The 23905-nt window shown below is 48.8% G+C and overlaps 1 protein-coding gene across 1 annotated transcript; it reads left to right on the top strand.

Moving 5' to 3' along the window:
* The first annotated feature begins 1524 nt into the window (after window positions 1-1524).
* Efcab12 (EF-hand calcium binding domain 12) lies at window positions 1525-23417 on the top strand. The gene is made up of 9 exons (XM_052172640.1): window positions 1525-1849; window positions 11213-11664; window positions 12876-13061; window positions 14856-15012; window positions 17666-17862; window positions 18668-18881; window positions 20062-20212; window positions 22000-22056; window positions 23159-23417. Exons 1-9 carry the CDS (start codon window positions 1525-1527, stop codon window positions 23415-23417), a joined length of 1998 nt encoding a protein of 665 aa, XP_052028600.1.
* Window positions 23418-23905: the final 488 nt, after the last annotated feature.

Raw genomic sequence — 23905 nt, 5'->3', positions numbered from 1 at the left:
AGGTAAGGCTATAGGCAAGACAGGGCTGCTTCCAAATCCCCTCTCCCTGGTCACCTTGAAGGGGAGCGCTGCCTGGCCAATGGCTGTGGCTCCAGGGTGCCTCTTCCCTTTCAGGAAGGGAAGAAAGGGAGGTTGCCTGACCTCTGAGCCTTCCCTTGTAAAATCATGTTGCCTTGTCATGGTCTTGTAAGTGTTCAAAGGCTGTGGCTCGGAAGGGCCAGGAGAAGCGAGTGCCTCAGGTTGTAGGGAGTCAGGAAGATGCTAAATCAGTGACAGAGCATAGAGAACTTGTTCAAGTATTGATCTTTATTTTGTGACATAAAGTTTAAAATCAGTTTAGGACAATTTTTTTTTTTTTTTTGAGACAGACGGCTAGCCTCCAATTCGCAGAGATCCTCCTGTGTACTACCATACCTGGCCAGAGTACATTTTTAAGTTCAATTAAATGATTTTGTTTTGTGTTTAACACATTTACAACCACTAACTCCAGGACATTTTCATCACCCAAATGGAAACCCCATTCTAGCTAATAGTCCCTTCTCACTACTCATGTCTGATCACCAGCAGCTGATTATGTTGTAGACTTACCTATTCTCTGCATTTCGTATAATAGAACCATCCAGTGTGAAGCCTGAGTCTGGATTCTTCCGTTTACTAGACTCCATGTAGTGTGGGTCATGTGTCTTTCCATGCACACCCCATATTTCACCTATTAGTGGACATTTCAAAGGTTTATTATTAGGACTGGTTCCAACCTGTTTCTGGCTTTGATTATTAAAGATAAGCTTCCATTGTGTAGTTCTGGCTGGCCCGGGACTTAAGGCACACAAGTGGTTGTCACCATAACTGTTGATTCCAGACCATAACACTGACCCTGACTGACTAGGATTCTCGGAACCCAGTGTAGAGTATGATACTTTTTTTTAATGAGAAAAGTGAAGCCTAAAAATGAGATCTGTGAAAATCCTGCAGCTTACAAGAAAATAGGAAATGTTTTTCTTCAGAATCAGGGGCCGTGGGAAGGCTGGGGACATAGGCATGATTTCCCAAAAGAGGCACCAGCCAGAGCTAAGTAAATCTCTGATGCTCCTGGCTTCCGGGGTTTGGGGGGCGGGGTGGGGGAAGGGTTCTACCGCCTCCTTCCTAAAAGTGGAAGCGCTCAGCCAATCGGCGTAGGGCATTTGTAGTTATGGCAACAGAGGCTTACTCTTAGCAGGTTGAGCTGCCTTCTTGCAAAACATGAAGCTAATTTGCACCTAATGGCTAAACCGGGGCCATGCTCCACAACGCCATCTACAGGAATCCTCCGGCTCCTGGCGGCAGAGCCATTGGAGAGCGCCAGCATAGGCTGGAAGCCTCATTGTGCCGTTCCCATTGTGGGATAGGGGTTCCCTGGAGTTCCAGAAGGTCACAAACGTCCTGGATTCCTATGCCGGGACCTAGCTAGAGAACCAGACCGGGTCACGTGACTTGGAATCTAAGCCGGCTCTCGTGCCTGGGAGCCTGCATATTTCTCAGGCGACAATGCGTTCTATATTGAAAAGGAGACCTGGAGAAGAGACAGCCAGATGTCTGTCCCCAAACAAGCTCTCGGCAAAGAGCTGCAGTCTGAGAGGTGGAGGGTACAAACAGACAAGGAGAGTTACAGGCCAGAAGATCCATGCTCTCGGAAAGCCGCCTGCCCACCCATCTGGTGCTGCCCAGAGGAATGCTGGTCGCCTTAGCCGCCTTTCCTCAGCACACAGCCAGAATGTGGCAGAAACCCTGGCTAAGCACAGTGGGAAGCCAAAGAAAGCTGAGGAAAAGAAAAGGAGTCGCGTGACATTCAGCTTGACATTACCTGACCTCGGTAAGTGAGGGTGCTTTCCACGGAGGTGAAGGTGTCTGGAGGACCTGGTCAGATGAGACTGGAACCAGGGGACGCCCAGGACCCTGTAAACTACAGAAATGAGATGTTTCTAGAACAACTAGGCCGCACGGTTGTGCTGCTCAGCTCAGGTTACTCAGCATGGAGGTGAGTGGGAGATGCCTCTGACGTAAAGTGTTGAGAGTGACCCAGACAACAGGAGCCCAGGATGTTGGCTAGAAAGGAAGGCAGAGCTGAGACGTGAGTCAGAAAAGAACAAGTGTGTTTTCTGAGACAAGTGAGGGCCTCAGGCGGTGCTCCTGGGAAACACATGTGGGTCAGTAAATGGGGTCTTATCCAGCATTCAAGGCCGCAGTGAAGTTCTCTGTGCTCCTGGGAATGTATGAACAGAAGCAGAGCCACTGACATCAGAGTGTACCTGACTGGTGCAGGAGTGGAAAGTCAGCACATTCCCTTCCAGTTCCACCATGTCTTCTAATGACAAGGTGGTGGCCTCAGCCTGTCACTACAGGAGACCCACCACCTGCCGTGCATAGTCATAGTCCTGAAGAGCACTAGAAAGAAGTGATACAAGAGGGAGTGGGGTGGTGAGCAGGCCACCTGCATGCAAGAGGGTGGCTGGGATGACGCCTCAGGCTAGTCACTGTGCTTCGCTGTGAAGAGGGACAACGCCTCAAGGCGACTCTTATGAAAGACAGCTTTTTTTGTTTGTTTGGTGTTTGTTTGTTTTTTTTTGGATTTGTTTGTTTGTTTGTTTGTTTTCCGAGACAGGGATTCTCTCTATGTCCCTGGCTATCCTGGAACTCACTCTGTAGACCAGGCTGGCCTCGAATTCAGAAATCCACCTGCCTCTGCCTCCCCAAGTGCTGGAATTAGAGGCGTGCGCCACCACTGCCTAGCAAAAGAGGCTTAGTCCATTATCATCCTGACAGGGAGTATGGTGGCAGACAGGCATGGAAAAGTAGCTGAGATTTATACCCTGACACGCACGCTGAGAGAGCAGGAGCAAGAGTGCACCTGATATGGGCTTTTAAAACCTCAAATTCACCAGGCAGTGGTTGTGTTAGCCTTTAATCCCAGCATTCAAAGGACAGAAGCAAGCAGATCTCTGAGTTCAAGGCCAGCCTAGTCTACAGAGTTAGTTCTAGGACTGCTAGGGCCATACAGAGAAACCCTGTCTCAAGAAAAACAAACAAAACTCAAAGCCCACCCCCAGTGGCACATTTCCTACAACAAGCCCCACCTTCCTCCCCTTCCTCCCTTTCCTCCCCTTCCTCCCCTTCCTCCTCCTTCTCATCTTTTCAGTTAAGCCTCCTGATGACTGAAAGTGTTCACACATATGAGCCATTCTTATTCAAATTATCACACCCTTACTGTGAACCACAGAATGGGAAGGGCTGGAAGAGAAGCTTCAAGGAATACCGTGCCCTTTGGAGCTCACAGCAACTGGGTAAATGGAACCCAAGGGCCAGGCAAGGAGCAAGGAAACATGACTGAGGAGAAAGAAGCAATGTGCTGGGCAGTGGTGGCGCACGCACGCCTGTAATCCCAGCACTGGAGAGGCAGAGGCCAGCCTGCTCTACAGAGTGAGTTCCAGGACAGCCAGGGCTACACAGAGAAACCCTGTCTGGGGGGGGGGGGGAGGGAAGAGAAAGAAGGAAAGAAAGAAAGGAAGGAAGGAAGGAAGGAAGGAAGGAAGGAAGGAAGGAAGAAAGGAAAGAAAGGAAAGAAAGGAAAGAGAAAGAAAGAAAGAAAGAAAGAAAGAAAGAAAGAAAGAAAGAAAGAAAGAAAGAAAGAAAGAAAGAAAGAAAGGAAAAAAGAAAGGAAGGAAGAGAAGGAGGGAGGAAGGGAGGGAGGGAGGGAGAGAGAGAGAGAGAGAGAGAGAGAGAGAGAGAGAGAGAGAGAGAGAGAAGCAATGTAGAAAAGAGGACAAGGTGGTGTGAGATCTCAGGGGAGAAGAGGGGCAAAGAGCTTTAGGCCATGGCAGGAGATGTATTAACTCCTTGAGCACCAAGAAATCAGCTGTTTTAGGGTTTTACTGCTGTGAACAGACAGATTAAGGCAACTCTTACAAGGACAGTATTCAATTGGGGCTGGCTTACAAGTTCAGAGGTTCAGTCCATTATCATCAAGGCAGGAGCATGGTGCAGGAGGAGCTGAGAGTTCTACATCCCTATCTGAAAGCCCCTAGGAGAAGACTGGTTCCCACAAGGTTAGGAGGAGGCTCTTAAAGCCCACAGCCACAGTGACACACTTCCTCCAATAAGGACACATCTCCAAGTAGTGCTGCTCCCTGGACCAAACCTACTCAAACCACCACGTTCCTCTCCCTGCCTCCCATAGGCTTGCTCAAAGTAGTCTATGGGGGCCACACCTAAACATAGCATAATGAAAAATGCATTTAGTCCAACTTCCAAAGTCTCCATAGTCTATAGAAGTCTCAACAATATTGAAAGTCCAAAGTTCAAAGTCTCTTCTGAGATTCATCCAGTTACTTAACTGTAATCCTCAAAGCTGAACAGGAAACAAGCCGAGCAAACTCCAAACTCTGTATCTCCATGTCTGATGTCAAAGCAGTCTTCAGATCTCCAACTCCTTTTTCGTCTTTGTTGACCACAACAAACTTCTTTCTCCTGGGCTGGTTCTACTCCCTGTTAGCAGCTTTCCCCAGCAGGTATCCCATAGCTCTGGCATCTTTAAAATTTTGGTGTTTCCAAGTCAAGTTCAGTTTCACAACTTCCTATTCCAGTGTCTGGGATCCACACATGATCTGGGCTCCTCCAAAGGGCACATCACATCTCCAGCTCTGCCCTCTGTATCACGCCAGGCTCTAGTTGACTCCACTCCACTGTTGCTGTTCTTGGTGATCATCCTATGGTACTGGCATCACCAATACACTGGTGTACTGGTTTTGTGTGTCAACTTGACACAGGCTGGAGTTATCACAGAGAAAAGAGCCTTCCCTTGAGGAAATGCCTCCATGAGATCCAGCTGTAACGCATTTTCTCAATTTGTGGTCAAGGCTGGGAAGGCCCATTGTGGGTGGTGCCATCCCTGGACTGGAAGTCTTGGGTTCTATAAGAAAGCAAGCTGAGCAAGCCAGGGGAAGCAAGCTAGTAGCTAACATCCCTGCATGGCCTCTGCATCAGCTCCTGCTTTCAAACCTGCTTGAGTTCCAGTCCTGACTTCCTTTGGTGATGAACAGCAATGTGGTGGTATAAGCTGAATAAACCCTTTCATCCCCAACTTGCTTCAAAAAAACAATGGGTTATTTTTGGGTTGGTTTTTGTTGTTGTTGTTGTTGTTTTTGTTGTTGTTGTTTTTGTTGTTGTTGTTTTTGTTTTTGTTTTTTTGGTTTTTTCGAGACAGGGTTTCTCTGTGTAGCACTGGCTGTCCTGGAACTCATTCCGTAGACCAGGCTGGCCTCGAACTCAGAAATCCACCTGTCTCTGCCTCTGCCTCTGCCTCCCAAGTGCTGGGGTTAAAGGCATGTGCCACCACCACCCGGCAGGTCACAATGTTTTGTGTAGGGATAGAAACCATGACTAAGACAAATGGGGTCTTCTGACTTCACCAGTATCCTCTCACAGGCTCTCTTCATGGTGCCAAGCCTCAACTTCTTTGCATGACCTCTTCAGTCCTGGGCTGTCAACTGCAATTGAGGCTGCACCTTCACCAATGGCCTTCCATGGCCCCTCACAGTGCCAAGCCCCAGCTGCTCTTGATGACCCCTTCTTTCCCCCCTCCCCCCTCCAGAGAGTCTCTCTTTATAGCACGGTTGTCCTGGAACTCGCTCTGTAGACCAGGCTGGCCTCGAACTCAGAAATCCACCTGCCTCTGCCTCTCAAGTGCTGGGATTAAAGGCATGCGCCACCACTGCCCTGTGAAATGTGTATCCCAGGCTGGCCTTGAACTTGTGATCCTCCTGCCTCTGCTTCCTTCCTTTAGCAAATCCTACCGGCTTGTGCCACCACAACCGGTTCCATGGCCCCTTCATATCTTTCAAAACCAGTACCACCTGGGTGACTCTTACACATTACCAAGTCCAGCTGTAGCACAGGGTACAACCTTGGCTATCTCTAGAACACAGCTTCTTTTTGCTCTCAGAAAACACCAGAAGATTTCACCTCAGTGATGCTGGTCTCTTCATAATCACTGCTAATTTCTTAGCTCCAGCTAACCAGCATCAGTTTTCCCTGTAGTCCCTTCTATTCTAAAGGCAGAGCCACATGACCAAAGTTTCAGAGTCCTGCTCCTTGCTAGGTCTGGAACATGGTGCCCCTTGTTCTATTCCTAGCTTTCTGTTTTCCAACTGCCTCCCTGCCTAAGCTTGGCTGTCCTGGAACTTGCTCTGTAGGTTGATCCTGAACTCAGAGATCTGCTTGGCTCTGTCTCCTGGGATTAAAGGTGTGTACCATCACACCTGGAATTAAAGGTGTGTACCATCACACCTGGAGTTATGCTTTTCTTCACCTAGAACTTGCTGTCTCAGGGTAGCCTTAAACTCAGAGATCTGCTTGGCTTTAATCTCCTGGGATTAAAATTGTGTACCACCATGCCTGAACCTAAATTTAGCTGGGTGGGATCTTGAGATCCCCAGAGTCCCACTCCCTTAATCTGTTATCTCCTAGTACACAGCATTTAGCTCCACTCCACTTCCTGGTGCCTCTTTTGAACCATATATTTTGTATTTTTCCTTTCTCAGCTTGATCCTTTTCATAAGAGTGAACTTTGCCACACAACAGAACTTACACCAGGCTGTTTTGAGACTTCCCTTTTCAAAGCAATTAATTTAAATCTCTTCACCTTAGCCTCAGGCAGATTCTTAGGACAATGGCAAAAGGTAGCCACATACTTCACCAAAATGCCCCAAAAAACAGTCTCTAGGCCACATACTGAAATTCTTCTCTACTGAAACATCTTGGGCAAGGTCTGCTGAGTTTACTCTCAGCAACAAAATCCTCCATATTTCTACTAGGATAGCTCATCAAGCCCCACATAAAGGATTCCACTGCTTTCCAAACCAAAGTCCCCAAATGCATTCTTCCAAACAAAAGCATGCTCATGCGTTATCACATCAATACCCCACTCCTGGTACCAATTTCTGTCTTAGAAGGGTTTTACTGCTGTGAACAGACACTATGGCCAAGGCATCTTTTATAAGGACAACATTTAATTGGGGCTGGCTTACAAGTTCAAAGGTTCAGTCCATTATCATCAAGGCAGGAACATGGTGTAGGAGGAGCTGAGAGTTCTACATCTTCATCTGAAGGCCACTAGGAGAAGACTGGCTCCCACACGTTACAAGAAGGGTCTTAAAGCCCACAGCCACAGTGGCACACTTCCTTCAACAAGTCCACACCTCCAAATAGTGACACTCCTTGGACCAAGCCTATTCAAACCACCACACCAGCCTTGGTGGTGAAAGCCTGTCATCCCATAATTTGGGAAAGAAAAGCATCCTGGCCTACCTGATGAGACCCTGTCTCAAACCATGCTATGGTGGGACTAAATGTAGAAACTGTAGGGGACCCAGCGGGGGTGGGGGGGTGGGGGTGGGGGCTGGAAAAGAAGAGCTGGGAAGATTTCAAAGGATAGTGATGCCTGAGCTGGGTCTGAAAAGCAAGTTAGAGATAATTGGGTGAAGGAGTGGGAGGCAGTATGAGTGAACTGGGCTGCCTGTGCAGTACTCCAGGCTGATCTATTGGTACAAACGCAGGTGAGGAGCCAGTTACACTGCTCTGTCCAGTCCCCAGCACAGGGATGGGGGGGATTGATGGCAGCCAAACCATTTAGAAATGAAAGTCTTGAGACATGAAGATCAAGTGACAGTTGAGTAACAGCAAATAGCTGAAAGCTTGACTCTTGGGGCTGGAGAGATGGCTCAGTGATTAAGGTCCCTGCCCTTGCAGAGGTCCCAGGTTCAGTTCCCAGCACCCACATGGAGGCTTACAACCAGTTATCACTCCAGTTCTGTGTAATTCAACACCTTCTGACCTCTGTGGGTACTGTGCACATGTAGTGCACATACATACATTCAGGCAAAACATTCATACACATAAATTAAAAAGGAATCCTAAAACAAAAGTACTTGTCAATGGGACTAATTAAGCTCTGCTAATAACCAACCCAGTGACTTTGGGCCTCTCTGGGCCTCAGTGTCTGTATCTGAAAACGGTACCCAGTCAGCTCCAACCCCATGTCTATATCTGTCATTCATGAACTGTTTACTGAGTTCCCATTACAGGTAAGCACCATGGTGGAGCCAAGACTTCAGAAGCGAATAAGAGACATAGGCAGGGGCATGGTCTTCACAGAGCTTTTTCCTAGAGAAACAACCAAGGCATTGGACCAGGAGTCACAAACAGAGGCAATTGTTAAATGAACTGAGTTTAGCTAGTAGAGAAAGTAAGGAGGCACTGCAAGCTAGAGAGGCCACGCCCCAGGCTGCAATACTACAACTGGAGACCTTTTAAGTAAAGCGTGAGAGCTACCAGTGTGCAGCCCAGACTGCATGCAATGATGTCTTAGTTACTTTTCTATTACAGTGAGAACACACCATGACCAACCATACAGTTTGTAGTCTATCATCCAGGGAAGTCAGGGCAGGAGCTCATGCAAAGATCATGGAAGGGTGCTGCTTACTGGCTTGCTCCTGGTAGCTTGCTCAGCCTGCTTTGTTATATCACCCAGGACAACCAGCCCAGGAGTGGCACCACCCACAGTGAGCTGGGTCCTCCCACATCAATCATTAGACAAGAAAACACAGCACAGACTTTCCCACAGGCCAGTCTGGTCGGGACATGTTCTCAGTTGAGGTTTCCTCTCCTAAAAGGGCTCTAGCTGTGTCAGGTTGACATAAAACTAGCCAGCACAGATGGTGACGGCGGCATGGAGGAGCATATGGGTCAAGGTATGCAGAGTTGCCCTGGGGCTCCAACTGTGAGCTGGGGCATGGTCTAAGGCTGGGAAAAGGAGGAGGAGGACTAGAAGAAGAGGATAAGAAGATTCAGAGCAGAGGAGGGAGCAGCAGGTGGCAAAACCTTAGACAGGATGGGGCTTCCTTTCATCACATAGGAGACAGAAGGGGCCTAAAGTAGCCTGTGCCTCTGGAAGGAGAAACTGGATGCCAGGAAGTCTGTGTGGGAGAAGATAAGGGGCCTCTTGTCCTCAGGACTGCAGCTGTCAGGGTTTGTGATGAGTAAGCAGATTTTGTCATCAGGTATTCAGGTCTGTATCTGCTGCCTGAGCCCCCTGTATTCCAAAGCAAGTTAAGAAACAACCCAATAAGAAAAAAAAAAAAAGGTTTTATTCACAAGTTAGCCAAACTGGAAAAAGGAAATACCTATTTCTCTCTGTCTCTCTCTCTCTCTCTCTCTCTCTCTCTCTCTCTCTCTGTGTGTGTGTGTGTGTGTGTGTATGTGCGCGCGTGTGTGTGTATGTGCGTGTGTGCGTGCGTGCGTGTGTGTGTGTGTGTGTGTGTGTGTGTCCACACAGACTTACAAGTTCTAGAAAAGCATGAAACAAAAGGCAGGTTAGCTGTGAGACTGTCCAGCCAGTCCTTTCTTGAGAGGAGGAGAATGGCTTGGCCTCCAGCGTGCCTAACTGTCTCCATCAGCAGAACAGAGAGGTCTGCCGTAACCCTTATGCGGATGGGTGTTTTCCCTGTACATACGTCTGTGAACAATGTGTGTGCAGTGCTTTTAGAAGGCAGAAAAGGAGGATTGGAGAGATGGCTCAGAAGTTAGAGCACCGACTGCTCTTCCAGAGGTCCTGAGTTCAATTCCCAGCAACCACATGGTGGCTCACAACCATCTGTAATGGGATCTGATGCCCTCTTCTGGGGTGGCTGAAGACAGCAATGGTACACTCATACACATAAAATAAATAAATCTTTTTTTTAAAAGGCAGTAAAGGGTGGCAGACTCTCTGTAACTGGAATTACAGGTAGTTGTTCACCATTATGGGGATGCTTAAAATTGAACCCACATCCTCTGAAAGAGAACTGAACCATCTCTACAACTACCCCCCCCCTTTTTTTTACAATTATTTATTTCAGCAGGTGAAGGGCCTGTGCTGTGGTGCCTTTGCCATGTGGTCAAAGGAAGAATTGTAGTGGGCTTTTCTCTCCTTCCATCACGTGGGTCACATGGATCGAACACAGGTTGTCTAACTTGGCAGCACCGTTATCCTACCTGCTATGTCATCACAAGTTGGGGTCTGAGGAACATAGAACAGGGGCGCAGTACTTCTCCACCAAGTACAAGGCCTTGGGTTCAAGTCTTAGCACTGAAGAAGAGTACATCCACTATACGTAGTGAATGTAAATATGTATATGTGTATGTGGACACATAATAGCACACTGACTACAAAGCAACTTCTAATAAATACCTCCATCACCTGATAAATTAGGTAGCTATTATCCCCATCTTATGGAAGAAACTGAGACACTGGCTAAGCAGGAAGCAGTGTTGAGGTTTGGTCTTTTGCTATGCATTGTAACGCCCTATGTAATATAATGTAATGTATTGTAATACTGGCCCCCCAAGGCCTGGCTGCTCCCATGGATAAGAGAATCCAAGTGTACAATGTGACTCTGCCCCTTAATTTAAAACTATTGGTTAAATAAAGATGCTGACAGTCAATAGTGGGACAGAAGAGACACGGGCGGGGTTTGGGGATCCTGGGCGTAGTGTCCGAGGAGAACCACAGTGAGAGAGAGAGAAGAAGGTGGAGAGAGGAGGAAGCCCATGGGGTAGATGAATCATAAAAACATGCCCACGAGGGCTGGCCAGTTGGAGTCAAGAGCTGCCCAGATGGAACGTGGTAAGTTAGGACTTGGGGTTACTGAAAGGGAGAGTAGATTCTGATAGCATCGAGGGGATATCTGCCCACCTCTAGTGCTGACTGGGGCATTATAAATATAAAAGTTGTGTTTCTTTTATCTGGGAACAGAATGATCAAAGGTGGGGTAGGAGCCCCTGATTGAGATTGAATACCCTCTCCAACTGCGGACCAGGGCTTAGCCCCAGCTCTCTGGCTCACTGCCTTTGCTCCCACCAGAGGGTGCTACGACGCCCAGGATGGTCAGACAGGATGAGGTAGATTCTTTGGAGCATGTGCAAAGTGTAATGGGAATCTGACTGTGGAAAGCCCTTTGCTTCCTGTCTTCTGTTGGTGTCTGCAGGTGATGTTAGCTAAAACCGTTTTCCTTACCACTGTGACGCAGTGATACAGCCAGGCCAGGCACCGTGATACACAGCTAGTTCCTACAACAGCCCCTTCCCTGATTCTTCTTAGTTCTCTTCAAAAAAGGAACTCACCCTGTAACCCTCTTCTCTCAAGGGTCCTACCAGTCTTTCACCTCCATAGACGATGACTTTGATGAAACCAGCAGGGTTCCCGTCTTCAAACCTGAGCTGGTCACTGCTCACTGCTTCAGGCGGTTGAAGGAGAAAGACTTCCACCTGCCAAAGAGCCGCCGGCGGATCATCATTGTGCCTGGCACAAAGGACCAAGTGTCAGTCCAGCCCACAATCCCTCCTGAAGCTCCCCTTCCACTCATGCCCAGCTTCAAAGTTCTGGATACTGGAGACACCCAAGAGCTACCAGTGGACATGAAGGTGTGGCTGAGTCAGAGGGCAAAGCTGCGGCGGCAGCTGGAGACATTTGGTGACGTCAAGGCATGGCTGAAGAATAAACCCTCCATCACATCATCAGAGGCCAAGGTTCTGTCTGTGATTCGCCAGGAGCAGAAAGCCCCAAAACGTACCTTGATTTCAGTCCGGAGACCCAAGGTGAGAAGCCCTAATGACCAGAAGGTGCTGAAGGCTTCAGGAGTGCTGTTGTCATTTTGTTTCCTTGGACTAGACATGACAAAGTGGTTTGCCCCATTTAACAGAGGAGCAAAACTGAGACCCCAAAGGAAAATGTATGAGTTATCTATTGCTGCACAACAAATACTCCAGAGTAACTTAAAAAACAAAACAAAACAACAACAACAAAAACAATAGGCCGGGCAGTGGTGGCACACATACGTGTGTGATCCCAGCACTCTGGGAGGCAGAGGCAGGCAGATTTCTGAGTTCGAGACCAGCCTGGTCTACAGAGTGAGTTCCAGGACAGCCATGGGCTACACAGAGAAACCCTGTCTTGGAAAATCCAAAAAAATCCAAAAAAACAAAAACAAAAACAATACATGTTTATCATTCTATACAGCTGTGTCTGTGACTCTGGACTCTAGCTGAGAGGCTTTGTCTCCATATCATGAAGCTGTGGTGCAATACAGAGGCCAGCCTCTGACTTGACCAGGGCAGGAAAGCAGACCGCCTTCCCAACTTGTTTACACGGCTGTTGACCAGAGGCTTCAATGGCTCCCTCCGGGATCTGGAGGCTGCATAAGAGTACTCACAATAAGAAGGCTAGCTGCCCACAAAGTGAGCCTTCCAGAACGGAGAGGAAGGAAGTCAGTGCTGTTACACCCTCGGCTTTGGTCTTGCGACTGCACCATATCAGAATGAGCCACTGAGTGCCGTCTGCACCATGGGAATGGGAAGGAGAGTCCATCTTGACAGGGGGAACGTCAGAGTCCACGTGGCTGTGCTTTAAAAGCACCCCAGCTGGGGCACACTAGCAGTCTGTCTTGATGATGGACACCTGTCTGCCAGAGTGGACAGCCGATAAACCCGAAGATCAAGACTATCAGGTCAGGTCAGGGAGGAAGGCCACCTGTGGTGGCATCACCCAACTGGGAACCATGGTTTGTACACTGAGAATAGGGTGGGTCAGCCACCCACCCTCAATAAGCCAATTAAAGTACTCTAATAAATAAGAACAGAAAAAATGAGATTTATTCAGTATGGCCACATTGAGAACAGGGCAATATATACAGTGCATCCTGCCCTCCAGACCATCTTTGGGCTTTGAAGTGAGATTGAACTTTTAACAAGAGGGCTAGGGATATGCACATCTAAGCAGTCCTCATCTGCCTCACTCTTGCCTCTTCTAGGGCAAAGTTCAAAAATATGTCCGCCCAGCTGTACCCCAGTTGCGACTGCCTAAGCCCCCTGTCCTGTCTGACATGTATGCCTACCTGCGTAGTCGAAAGATCAAGATCCTGGAGATATTTAGCAAGGGGGAGCGGGGTGAGAATCAGCGCGTCACCAGAGAGGAATTTCTCATGGCTCTGAAGGCAGTAAGTATGAGCTTCTTAATGGGGCTTGGGGTGTGGTCTGCCCTCCCTCCCCCCTGCAGTCCTGGGGGGCAGCCTTATATTTGCAGAACCTCAGTAGGAAACAGCACAACCCACAGTCAGATCGCAGCCTTAAAACAACCTCAGCACTAGGCTGACCTGCAGAGATGGCTACGATACAAGCCTGATACGAGCCTGGCTGCTCTTGCAGAGGACCCGGGTTCAGTTCTGAGCTGCCTCCGTGACCACTGCCAATCACCTCTGACTCCATCTGCAGAGGATCTGATATCGTATTCTGGCTTCCAAGTGCACTGCATGCACATGCTGCATAGATACACATGCAAGCAAAACATTCATATACACACCCAAGATAAGCTGTTCATACATTCTTAACTGCTGACCCATCCCTCTAGCCCACAGCTGTCTCTTCAGCTTGGGCTTGAACCCAGGACCTTGCATATACCAGCAAGCTGTCTACTACTGAACTATATATCCAGACTTAAACTTTCAATTAATCAATTTCCAAACATTTTTATGACATACAATTATGTGAACATCCAAAACATTTTTTAAAAGTAAATGTCTTTGACTACTAAACAACAACAAAAAAAATAGTTTAAATATTAAATCCTGGGCCAGGAGAGGTGGCTTAGCAGTTAAGAGCACTTACTGTTCTAAGAGAGGACTGAGGTTCGGTTCACAGCGCCCAGTGACAGCTTGCAACCCCCTGTACTCCAGGTCCAGGCTATCTGTCACCTTCTTGGAACCTCTGGGTATACTAGGCATGTTTGCAGCACACTTACATACATACAGTCAAGACACTCAGACACATAAAAATAAATCTTTTTTCAAATGTTTAAACATGAAGTCCTTTAGCACCAGGACAGTTCTGAGCTGGTCCAAGGACAATAGAGCAGTGACTGTTGTCTAAAGAGAATGAAGGGACAAGTATATTCATAATCATGTTTCCTTTCAAACTTAACCTTTATGAACATTCAATGTTTCTTGGTAAGTACTGCATACCTCCAAAACTGTCTATTGTCCTTTGTATTAGTCAGGGTTCTCTAGAGAAACAGAACTGATAGAAAAATGTATGTGTATATGTATGTATGTACGTATGTATGTATGTATGTATGTATGTATGTGTGTATGTATGTATGTATATATGGTATTTATCAGAACAGCTTACAGGTTATGGTCCAACTAGTCCAACAGTGGTTGTATCCTGATGGAAGGTCCAACAATCCAATAGTTGTTCAGTCTACTGTCTCAGCTGGTCCTCAGTATAGGTTGGAATCCCAAAGAAGAAGTAGGCTTTAATGGTGGTGAAAGAATGGATTTGCCAGTGAGAGCAAAGGCTTCCTCCTTCCAGTCCTTCAGATAGGCTTCCAGCAGAGGGTGTGGCCCAGGTTAAAGAAAAACCTCTCTTTAAACCCAGCTACTTGGGCTTTAGTTAATTCCAGATGTAGTCAAGTTGACAACCAAGGATAGCCATTGCATCCTTAAAAAAAAAAAGTACGGATTTCTAACACTTTAGTCGAGGAGGGCATACTTGTTCCTTGTGTATACTGATGGATGTATGGCTTTCTTCCCAGCCAGAAGTTAATCAACTGAAAGAGACAGAGGCTTGTGGGGCCTGAGTTTTTAGGGGGGGGATGGGAGTTTGTCAGGCAGGAGTGGCCGCAGGGGCCTGATGACAAGGGCGCTGCACTATGCAGCACCGAGTTAGAGTTGAGAATGCTTGTCAAGCCTGCTCACCAGTGAGGTGGGCCTCAGTAACTTCCTGTGCCTCCTCAGGTCGGAGTTCCTCTGAAGAGCCAGGAGCTGGAGGACATCATCATCTACCTTGGCTCCCTTGGGAAGCAGAATGCCATCACCACAGAAGCCCTGGCCAGCACCTACAAGCAGTGGTCACTGGCTCAGCAGAAAAGCACCATACCGAGTGCCAAGGAGTGTGCGTGCCCATGCCCCACCCCACCCCACCCCAGCCCCAGCCCCTGCCCTGGGATCCAGCCTGGCTTTCTCCAGCACTACATCCTCAAGTGGCTCCTCCTTCTCTGGCTTGCTATAGGCTTGCCAAGTTCTGGAGTTTCCAGACATAGAGACAACGAGGAAGCGAATATTTTCTCAAAGGCCCAGCTGCCCTTTTGTCTATTCAAAGATGAAGTCCAGCCCCTGTCCTTAGAGGATCGTAAACTATTGATTTAAAAACGAACCTGAGGGCTGGGCATAGAGAAGTTGGCAGAGCGCTTGTCCAGCATGTTGGGAGCCCTGGATTCTATTCCCTGCAGTGCATAAACTAGGCTTAGTGTCACATGTCTTCAATTCCAGCACTGCACTTGGGACGGAGGTGGGACATCCTTGGTTGTGTAGAGAGTTTGAAGTCAGTGTGGAATACAGGAGAGCGGGAAGGTGAAAGGCTAACTAAAATCTCTTGCTCAGAAACTGAACGTGTTTGGAGTTAGCTGCTCTGGGCTTTCTGTCATCATGGATATTATAAGGGATGCTGTGATCGGCTGTTTAGGTTAACACAGCCCACGTTATGTTTGCTCTTGTGTGCTTGTGGGGTTGCAAAAAGCAGCAAGAAGAGGCAAACTAGAAAGGATTCTCTAATATGTGGGCTATGAACTTACTGCACAAGCCTGTATCTTTCTTTTGATTGTTTGAGAGAGGGCCTCTCTCTATCGCTCTGCCTGTCCTGGAACTCACTGTGTATGTAGATCAGGCCTACCACAAACTCACAGAGCTCCCCCTGCCTCTGTCTCTCGAGTGCTGGGATTACAGGGGTATGCCGCTATGCCTAGTTTTGGGCAGTGCTGACCTCGAACTCTGGGTTCTGTGCTTTAGACAAGCATTCCACCTACTGAGCTACGCCCCCTCAGCCTCTCTGTCTTTTCTTTTTAAAATTTATGATTGTTATAGTGAGGAAAAAAAACTGAATAGCTCCAACACTCGCCATCCCAGCTCCCATTCAAATAGAGCAACATCCTTACTTCTTTAAGTGGAATGAATGGGTCTTGCTCTGCCCTTCTCCACCAGGTTGGCAGGAAATTAACTTCAGATACATTTTAGGGAGGGGTGGGGTTCTCTCTCCTTTAAGATGAAATAAAAGTTGCCAGGAAACAGGAGGGGTTTTCTTGCAGGGATGGCGAGCTGAAGCAGGGTTTCTAAGTCAGGGTGAATGGTCACGCGGAGAGCCTGTAGCATCCTCCCTGGTATGGTGTCTTAGGCAGCTCCTGCATGGTGTGTCTTCCCCAGCTCTAGAAGTCAGGCTTCCTGTCTGTGTGTCACAGATGTCCTGCAGATAGACTGGCATCCAAGCCCGGCCCACTCCCATGAGGGTCTCTGACACATCAGAACCGCAGAACCCCAAGCACCCTCACAGTTCCGGTGGCCCAGGGTCAGCACCTCATAGATTGCACTTTCCCCCTCTGCTCCTCCCATAATTTCACGAATGCCCAGAGCTGCTGTGATCTCACAGCTGGCTGCAAGTCACTAGGGCACAGTCCCGCTTATCTTGATTTGAAGTCAGGTGATCTTCAGATGCCACCTGACTAGAGGGTGGCAGTTAAGACAGGTATACTTGGGGAGTCTCTCGGTTTGTCTGAAGGAGCAAGCATCTGGGGCCCTGAAATCAGAGGAAAGGAGGACCATGTGGGCTGGCAGCATGAGCTTCTTGTCTGGAGTCTAGGAGGAGGTGAGGCCAAGATTTCACCTCAGCATGAGGCTGCCACCAGGACCATGGCAAGGTGTCCGAACCCCTCTATTGGTCCCCATTTGGCAGTATCTTTCAAATAGGCCCACTTATAGGAACTGGGAGACTGCAGTGGACCAGCCCAAGCCTGGCCTCCATCAGCTTACACGATAAGGTGCTTGTCCACAGAGACGGTTGCCTTGGAGTTAATTGGCTGGAGTGCCAGGACGGTAGTCAGGCAAAGCCCCTGAGCCGACCCTTCAGTGACGGGTGCACAGCCAGCGTCTGGAAAGGGCATCCAAGGCAGATGAACCTGCCAAAGACTTCTGGGATGCAGTAGGTGAGGATGGCATGGAGGAGGGGTGACTAGTGGGATGGCAGCTGAAGCAGATGTCCATGGTGCTCGAGGTCCAGGGCAAGGAGTCTGTTTTTAGTGTGTGTTCCCTGGGAAGTCAGGAACGTTGATGAGTTGATCTTGTTTACATTTTTGTTTGTTTGCTTTTGTTTTTTTGAGACAGGGTTTCTCTGTGTGACAGTCCTGGCTGTCCTGGAACTCACTTTGTAGCCCTGAATTCCCAGAGATCTGCCTGCCTCTGCCTCCAGAGTGCTGGCATTAAAGGTGTGTGCCACTATTTCCAGCTGCCATCTTATAAGAGTTCTTTCTGTTTGCTGCTTGGTGGGAACATGGTAACAGAGGATGGGAAAAGGTGCAGGGGAGGTGTGTGTGGGATATGCAGATGCGGGGCTTCATAGCAACAGAGGAGACAAACTCACAGTGCCCCTCAGACTGATACTGGCTGGACATAGGGGAAAGGGCAGAAGAGCATGCTTCCATCTGCGCACGGACATCAGGTTGAGTTCCACAGCTTGGTTGCCCTCTTAGTTCCGCCTCCATCTTTCCCTCCCACTCTAGATTACAGTTTGTCTACAAAGAAAACTTCCCGGAAGCAGAGCCCTAAAAAGCAGCAGGCTATCTCCTCCCCACAGCCTCCCGAGATGGACCTGCTGAAGGTGCCTGAGGTTGATACGAAGATGGAGGGGCGGCCCATGTCAGAGGAAGACATGGAGGATGTTGGCAGACGCTACCGAGAGAGGCGGAGGCAGTACAAGGTACCTCTGTAGCACAGGCTTGGGCAGGGTGTAGGATTTGGCACTGGCACCTGCTAGCCGAGGAGCCCTCGGGAAGGTGTCACCTCCCTCAGCCCTTGCCTGTCATCTGTACAGTCAGCTCAGTGTACAGAAACACCGCCACAATCCCATCACTTAGGAAGTCCAGTTAAAAGGATTTATGAGTTTGAGACCAGCCTGGGCTACATAGTTAGCTCCAAACCCTTAAACACTTAGAGCTACACAACAAGAGTCTGTCTCAAAACAAGCAAGCGAACAAACAAAAAACAAAAACAACCCATATATGCAAACAAACCAAACAACAGCAAAACAAAACAAGCAAAACCAAAACACAAAACGACAAAAACACCCAACAGCCAGTGGTGACACCTCTCAGCCCCTCTGCACTGGCAGTGTGGGTGCAACTCAGGATATCACACAAATGGCTATATCTGATTTAGAGTCCCCCTGCAGCCAAAGACACAAATATCATTTTTCAACAGGACACCTCTAGGTCACTGACTGCTACTGTGCCTTTATATAGATATTACACATTAGAGAGTACATGGATGCACCCAGCATCAGTGTGTTCTGAGGATTCAGGAGCCAAGTACTCGAAGCCCCTGAGGGGGTAACCTTGACCTCGAAGCTTACTCCTCTAAGCTATTAGCTTTGGAACCTGAACGGCAGCCCCACTACACACACATTGCTCTTCATGGGGGCCTGAGGAGGTAGGGACAGTGCTATGCTGTCTTCTAGCCAAAATGAATGCCACAAAGACACACGATATCTTGTGTTCTCTCTGTAGCTCTCTCTCCCCTCCATCCAATACGTGGAGAACTGCCGGCTGGTTCGATCTGGGACGAAAGAGTTTGACAACCACTGCCTGCCGTCCACCATTTCTGGGGAGATGGAAGAACTGCTCAACATGGCCCGCAGGGATGACTTCCTGGTCTACCTGCAGTGCTGGGAACTCTGTGAGGCCTATGGCCTCCCGCTGACTGAAGATATCCTCATGAGAGGTAGGGGCTTGCTTCAAGGGAGAGCCTTGGCTAATGTGGAGTTGGACCTGATACTGGCTACCCTATACATGCACCTAACCAAGCCGCCGTGGCCTTGGGTGGGGACACTGGGAAGGAGGAGAAAGAAAGGCAGACAGCTTGACTGCTAGGTGAGCTTCCTAGGACACAGGCTCTGAGGTCTGGGCTTCTTAGGTGAGATTTGGGAGATCTGGGTTCTGAAGCTCTGCCTTCACACGCATGTATACACCTACCCATATGTCCACTCCCCATGAACACCCCCCTCCACATCTATGAGACAAATTCAAACCATTGAGAAAACCACCATCAAAATAGTTGAAGCAAGTTCCTACCACTCATCAAAGCAGTTCTAAGGACTGGGAGTGGCGCTCTGTGGAAAACTCTTGCTTATCAAGTACGATGTCTTGACTTCATACTTGACATGCGCACGCGCGCGCGCGCACACACACACACACACACACACACACATTCATGCAGGCACACACTAATTAACCTAGTGAAATCTAGTTGAATCTTCCCATCCTCAACCTAAGCTTGCAAAGCAGCTCCATCCCGATTTGCTGTTACACAATGCTCTCCCTTTCTGGCCCCTGGTGAGCAGGGTCATCCAAAGTCCTTTTCTGATACTGAGCTGCAGCTGCATGCCATGTTGCATTATGAGGAACTGTCGGAGAGTTCGGGAGAGCTTTATATCCTAGCATATTTTGCAATTTCCAAAGAACCTACTACCAACTAAAAATAAGAAGTTGGGCTGGCAAGATGGCTCAGCAGACAAAGGCCGTTGCTGCCAAGCTTAATGACCCAAGTTCAATCCCTGGGACTCATGTAGTGGAAAAGGAACCAACCAACCAACCAACCAACCAACATATACTTAGAGAGTCTGGAGTGAGACGGTTCAATGGATAAGGGCACTTGTTGCCAAGCCCAATGACCCAAGTTCAATACCCAGGGTCCACATAAATGCAGAGAGAACAGACTCCTCAAAGTTATATTCTGGCCCCCACATGCACACTTTGCCACTCTACCTGCCGAGCCATCTTGATAGCTCAAGAAAAAAAATAATCTTTTAAACAGAAGTGAGAATTTTTTAAAATAGTTTCCACGTGACCCTAAGTAAGTAACTTTGGCTAATGGACTCTGCTGTCTTCCTTGCTGCCCACAGCACTGCTGTATCCAGGAGACAAGATAATTTCTCTGAAAGAAGAAGTGCGCCCGATCCGGCAGCCTGGAGGCTATTATATAGACCAGAGGATTGTGCACAGCCTGGCTGGATTCAGAAACCTCCAAAAGCACGGGGGGAAGAAGCGAGACAAGCTGAGTGTCAAGTTGCTGGGGCTGGGACACGGGCATGCGTGTAGTGTCATGTTATGCCAGGATCTGTGTCCCTACCTCGTCACTTCTGGCTGGCCAGTCCACAAGGTCACCCTCAGTGCATATCTTAGGTTCACACAACTCTCCACCTGACCATAGACTTACATAATCATAAGGCCTATGGGAAAGAGCCAAAGGGGGTGTTGTCATCTTACCCTGCATTAGAAGCTGAGAAACTCTGCAAAGGACAAGGACTAATTCCTTCCCTGTACTGCCACCTTGTGGCAGGCACACTCATTCTCCAGCAAGAGGCAGGCTGGTAGCCCCTGGGAAAACAAAAAGGTTGCCCTAACCATTGGACTATCCTCCTTTGAAGTGATCCAAAGCCAATTCCCCCTCCATTCCCACTAGATGTGGGCCAGTCAGGAGGCCCACATTCCCAGGAGGACGTAGCATCAGTAGTGACTGCCGAGGGTTGAATGAGGTGGTATCCCTGCAGAGGGTCGGGTGGTGTGATGTGACAGAATGCCGGGCGCAGTACAGCACAGTGGATGTTGTCTGGTCAAGAGGCAAGTTACTGCATTCTGAACCATGTATAAAGTGGACACATCACTCGAAATACACACAGAGAGGGTTTGACAAGGGCCATAGGTTGTCCTCAGCACCGCCAGTGTGGCTGTTGCTTTTCCTGGCACTTGTTCAGATGTTTTTGAGTACAGAGGCAGTCTAGGCCCACAGCAGTTGTGGCTTGCAAAGTTATGAGTATGACCCAGTCAAGTAGTAGCTTAGAGGGCCTCTGAAATATGCCTTCTAACCTGTGGCTAGCTGGTGTCAATCACTAAACCATGAACCCGGAAGTAGGTTTGAGGACCGAGTTGTCAAACACATAAGCCTGTGGGGTACACAGAAAAGGAGCACACTGGAGAATGAGCAGGCAGCTCACTACTGCAGTTCTGGGGTTCACCGCTGGAAAACTGCCCGAGAGAGTTGGACTGGACCCTGTGCATGCCTGGTATCCACGAAGAGATGTTTTCTTGTGTTTGATCAGCCACATCTGTAAAAGAGAAAGAGGTTCCCTAGCTAAAGGAGGGATATTGGCTCTCTCTCACCTCTAGGGACTAACTTGTAAAAGATCCCGAGGCCAGATGCTAGGGGTAGAGAGCGGACAAGGCTCACAATTCAATCCTTTGTATCAGAAGAAACAATGCAGGATTCTGAGGCCAGATGTGGGCGGGCTTGGGAAGGAATCCAGTCGTCAGTTAGGGATGTCTGCCAGGTGGGTCAAGGTATGGAGGCTGAGTCCTTATCGTGCGTGTCCCACAGAGCTTGGCCTCTGGCGAGGGAAGTGGGAGTCAGGCTCAGCATTTACCAGTTACTGAACACATCTATCTATTTTGGAGGCCTCCATTCCAGGAACGAAGGAAACCAAGGTCAGGGGTTTCCTCACCCTACCAGCCAGGGGTGTGTCTTGGAGACAAGCTAGGGCCTCAAAAGAAAAACATTCTGAGCTCTGCTCTGAGACTCAGCAATGCATCTCTGCCTCCTCAAAGCTCACTTTTCCTTATATTTGTTTGATTTGCTGTTTTTTTGTTTGTTTGTTTTTGAGAGAGGGTGTCTCTGCGTATATCTGGCTTCCCCGGAACTCACTCTGTAGACCAAGCTGGCCTCCAACTCACAAGAGATCCACCTGCCTCTGCCTCCCAAGTGCTGGGATTGGAGTCACGTGCCACCACTGCCCGGCTCCTGGAGTTTCTCTTTGCTAACAATGCTTCTCTCTATTCCCTGGTAGGAAAACATCAAAGAAAATGAAGAAAATGCACTTTCACGATTTCGAGGAATTTACTGGGTTTGTAGTGGTACTGCGTGTCTGCTAGGAGGGCAGGGGATGAGGATGGGAGGACTGGCCTCTCCTCCACCCAGAGGCAGCTCTGGGACCCATGTGGATTGAACAGATTCCTGGCCTCGTGGTGTGCTGGGGTTCCATGCCCAGGTCCTAAGGGGCAGCAAAAGAGTGCTCAGAGAGTGCCAGGCATGGCTGCTCCGGAGCAGAGCCTCCCATGAGTGGGACTCAACCACACTGTCCCCAACAAGCCTGAGTTACTCAAGAGGACACTGACACACAGTCCCAAGTCTGAAGCAGAACCAAATGAGGCTGGCCCCAGAAGCTAGATTCCAGACCTGATAACCAAATGCTTCCGGGTGGGGCCAGGCTGTAGCTTAGCAGCTGGATATTAGCCTAGAGCATGTGAGGCTCTGGATTCTATCCCCAACACCTAAAAGACCAGGTGAAGTGGGGCGAGGAACAAGCCCTCTAGAGCAGTGATTCCTAACCTGTGGGGCGTGACCCTTTGGGAGTTGAACATCCTTTTCACAGGGGTCACCCGAGATCATGGGAAAATAGATATTTACATACAATTCATAACAGTAGCAAAATTACAGTTATGAAGTAGGAACAAAACTAATTTTATGGTTAGGGGGTCACCACAACATGAACTGTATTAAAGGGTCAAAGGATCGCAGCATTAGGAAAGTTGAGAGCCATTACTCCAGAGCTAGGATGGCACATGTCTGAGTTTGGGCTGGAGAGATGGCTCAGCAGTTAAGAGCACTGACGGCTCTTCCAGAGGTCCTGAGTTCAAATCCCAGTTCACGAACATCTGTAATAAGATCTGATGCCCTCTTCTGGGGTGTACTTATATATAATAAAATGAAGAGGCCAGAGTGAGTGGGGCTGGAGGAGGGCTGGATTAAAAAAAAGAAGAAGAAGAAGCAGTGACTCGGCCCTTAGCCACTCATTCACTGAGTGATCTTGATCTTTAGATTTCTAGACTGGAGGTGTTTAGTGAACACTGGACAGTGTGGTCACAGCTTATGTTCTCTGCTGAGAAGGAGCCCTAGGCCTGGTCTCTCTGCCACAGCAACCTTCTCTATGTCTTTTCCCTTTCCAGGAAGCTTAAGTCGAAGAGGCTAAGCGGTCCCTCATGCACCCACCCCAATCACTTCTGGCCCGGTCACCTTCTGGACAAGCTGAGGCTCTACCTGCCCACTGTGGCCAAGGACCGGAGCCTGGCGATCTTCAGCTGTGTAGAGCAAAAGCCCCCTGTTTACTCTGCCATCTACCACTCTAAGGACTGGTGGCCCATGAAAGACTTCGCTTACGTGACCCATGCCTATTATGATGCAAACAAGGTGTACTCCATCAACTAGAGTGGCCTGAAGGATGCTGGGCCAGAAGACAGTGCAGCCAGAAGCCCGCAGCTGCAGAAATGAGATACCAAAGAGCTATACGAAAGGAATGTTCCCGGGAAGGTCTGGGGATGTATCCCCCGATGCCAACAATGTCCAGTGGAGTGTGGATGTGTCCACACACACATGCTGTGTTTTCTTCTCTGTCATGACCTCTGCCCTTTTGAACTAAACCAGGTTAGAGCTGACCTGTAGCCTGGCTCATGTGATTTCCTGCTTAAGGGCTGGAAACTTGAAGGTGTGAGGGTGTAAGAGATTCCCCAGGACACCTCCCACCTCCCATCCTGGGACATTAATACCTACAGGGACGAAACTGACCGTCAGGGTGTCCTCAGTTAAACGAGGTAGCGTGTCCTCGGCTGGAGAGATGTTTAGACTGAGACCCTTAGCCCCTGTGAGTCTTCAGAAACCAGAGCCATCCTCTCTAGTTCATGGGCCTTCTGTATGAT

This window comes from Apodemus sylvaticus, chromosome 2, assembly GCF_947179515.1.
Source record: "Apodemus sylvaticus chromosome 2, mApoSyl1.1, whole genome shotgun sequence".
In the NCBI taxonomy this organism is placed as follows: Eukaryota; Metazoa; Chordata; class Mammalia; order Rodentia; family Muridae; genus Apodemus; species Apodemus sylvaticus.
The sequence above is the reverse complement of the archived record's forward strand: the minus strand, read 5'-3'. Positions and strand labels throughout refer to the sequence as shown.

Coding starts and splice junctions, on each gene's coding strand:
- Efcab12 (XM_052172640.1), top strand. CDS start 1,525: ATGCGTTCTATATTGAAAAGGAGACCTGGAGAAGAGACAGCCAGATGT. Junction 13,062..14,855: donor TTCTCATGGCTCTGAAGGCA/GTAAGTATGAGC, acceptor GTGCCTCCTCAG/GTCGGAGTTCCTCTGAAGAG. Junction 17,863..18,667: donor AGAGGCGGAGGCAGTACAAG/GTACCTCTGTAG, acceptor TTCTCTCTGTAG/CTCTCTCTCCCCTCCATCCA.